General features: G+C 54.6%; 1 protein-coding gene across 1 annotated transcript; it reads left to right on the forward strand.

The window, feature by feature from the left end:
* Positions 1-891: 891 nt before the first annotated feature.
* On the forward strand, positions 892-1,883 carry CORC01_03978 (RTM1 protein; the record flags this gene model as incomplete). Its single annotated transcript, XM_022615627.1, has 2 exons — positions 892-1,060; positions 1,171-1,883. 2 exons carry the CDS (start codon positions 892-894, stop codon positions 1,881-1,883), a joined length of 882 nt encoding a protein of 293 aa, XP_022477804.1.
* Between the last annotated feature and the right edge of the window lie 472 nt (positions 1,884-2,355).

Below are 2,355 nucleotides of genomic sequence, written 5' to 3' on the forward strand. Positions count from 1 at the left end.
GTGCGGGCTCCGGCTAAGCCCCAAAGGTGACGATATAGAGCGGCGTCTCAAACCACAAGGAGACCTGCTTCGTATTTGGGGACAACTATGTTGGGGGAATACACGTAACGGTAGCTTGATGGGAGGGTACGTAAGCTTGCGGATGGAGATATCCCCTTAACAAGTGTGGCATTATCCCTGCAGCAGATTAGACGGGAGGGAAGATGGGTAGGTAGCATGCATGTCCGTAGAAAAGATTCATGATTGGGGGATAGCGAGGTTAACATGCCTTAGCCACTGTGATTTTGTACACAATTCCCCACCCCAAGCCTCTGTACGCGTATAGGACGAGACATGGTTGGCTGACCCGAGGAGCGATCCGGCAGTATCCACCTGGAGGGCTAGCTGGGGTAGAGCCAAAGAAGCCAATCAAATCGCGATATTTCCGCGTATACATCCTTATGGGGAAGCTCAGCGGGGCTGTGGTTTGGCACAACGACAGCCAGATCAGACACGGTTCATCTAGACCTTTGCCTGAGGTGTTATCCCAGGACAAACGCGTATGGAGATGCCGTCAAAGAGCAATTTTCGAGTTCACGTATACGATGAGCTGGCCGCAGCAGGTAGCCCTCAGAGTCCCAAGGATATAAAGATGGCTACAGCTACGAGACACCCTCTTGGACCTTGGCAACAGATTCAGCTCCAACAACGCCAAATCACCAACGCGATCCCAGAACGAATTTCCAACATCAATCCATCCGTCTTTTCCTAAAGGCCACCGGCATCAGAAGCAAGTCCAATCTCGCGATCCAATCCTCTCACAAGCATAGCTACTCGATATCATCACAAGATTGAAGGACAAAAGTGGCCATTGAGAATCGGTAATCCTGCGAAACCTACAGACTACACAAGATGCCTACGCTTGAGTCACACAACGGGTACTACCTCTGGCACTACGTGCCCAGCTCGGTGGCAGCCATCATCTTTGAAGTCCTCTTCGTCCTCGCCACGCTCTTCCACGCGTACAAGATTGCCAGGACAAGGACGTGGTTCTGCATCGTCTTCGTCATAGGCGGTATACGTAAGTGCTCGCCGCCATCCCGACCTCGTCTCCATGATCCCCATCCCCAAACTCGTTCGCTTCCCTCTGTGATTTCGAGATCATTGACTGACAGTCGATGTCTTCCCTAGTCGAAATCGTCGGATATGCAGGCAGAGCCATCGCGCGCGATCGCACCGGCGACATCGGCCCCTACGTGATGCAGTCCCTCACGATCCTCATCGCGCCCGCCCTCTTCGCCGCCTCCGTCTACATGACCCTCGGCCGCATCATCCGCAGCGTCCACGGCGAGCCCCTGTCCGTGATTCGCATCAACTGGCTCACGCGCATCTTTGTCGCGGGCGACTGCTTCTCCTTCCTCGTGCAGGCCTCCGGCGGCGGGCTCATGGTCAAGGACGGCAGCCAAAAGATGGGCCAGACCCTCATCGTCGCCGGTCTCGTCATCCAGATCCTCCTCTTTGCCCTCTTTTGGGTCACCGCCGTCGTCTTCCACGCGCGTCTCGCAAAGAACCCCACGCAGGCGTCCCTGGCGGGCGCCTCGCCGTGGAGGTCGGGCCTGTGGATGCTCTATTTCGTTAGCGCGTGCATCATGGTGCGGTCCGTCTTCCGTCTCATCGAGTACGTCCTTGGCGGCGACGGGTACCCGCTCCGTCACGAGTGGACGCTCTACGTGTTTGACGCCACGCTCATGTTCTTCGTCATGGTGGCCTTTGGCTTCCGGTTCCCGGCTGCGTTCCAGATTCGCAAGGGCGGCTCGCAGTCGGCTTCGGACGTGGAGAATTACGACTTGGCGGTGGAGAGCAAGGAGCGGCAGCGCGGCTCGATGCGCAAGACGATGCGATGAGAGGCCTTTTTTTTGGTTCTCGTTAGTTTGTGTTATCGTTGTGGAAAAATTCTTCATGGAAGCTTCGCATTGTATGATTGGAAGACAGAGTTGGCAGAGTTTGGAGGGCAATGATCCATGTCATGATCGTCCGGAGGCGTTAGGCGATTCGGGCGTCTGGAGTCAGCGGAGATAGCACCGAGATGTCCGTATGTACCTAGTAGTAATAGCGATAGGTACAGCCGCGGAAAGGTGGGTAGCGGGGGCACTGGAATGACGAATGGGAAAATCGTTGTTCTGTTGGCCGGGATTTTGAGTATAATTATTTCTTGATTTTTTACTATTTCGTGTTCATGTTCGTTACCACTCTAGGTAGGTTATAGGCACCAAATGTTGTTTCTTCTCGGCGCATTCGACCGGGTCAGGATTGAATAAATTACAGAGTGGCTAGTAATCCACCCCGGGGCATTTCGAAGCAGCTGAGTCCCTTACC

Source organism: Colletotrichum orchidophilum (genome assembly GCF_001831195.1).
Source record: "Colletotrichum orchidophilum strain IMI 309357 chromosome Unknown Scaffold_25.1, whole genome shotgun sequence".
Classification (NCBI taxonomy): Eukaryota; Fungi; Ascomycota; class Sordariomycetes; order Glomerellales; family Glomerellaceae; genus Colletotrichum; species Colletotrichum orchidophilum.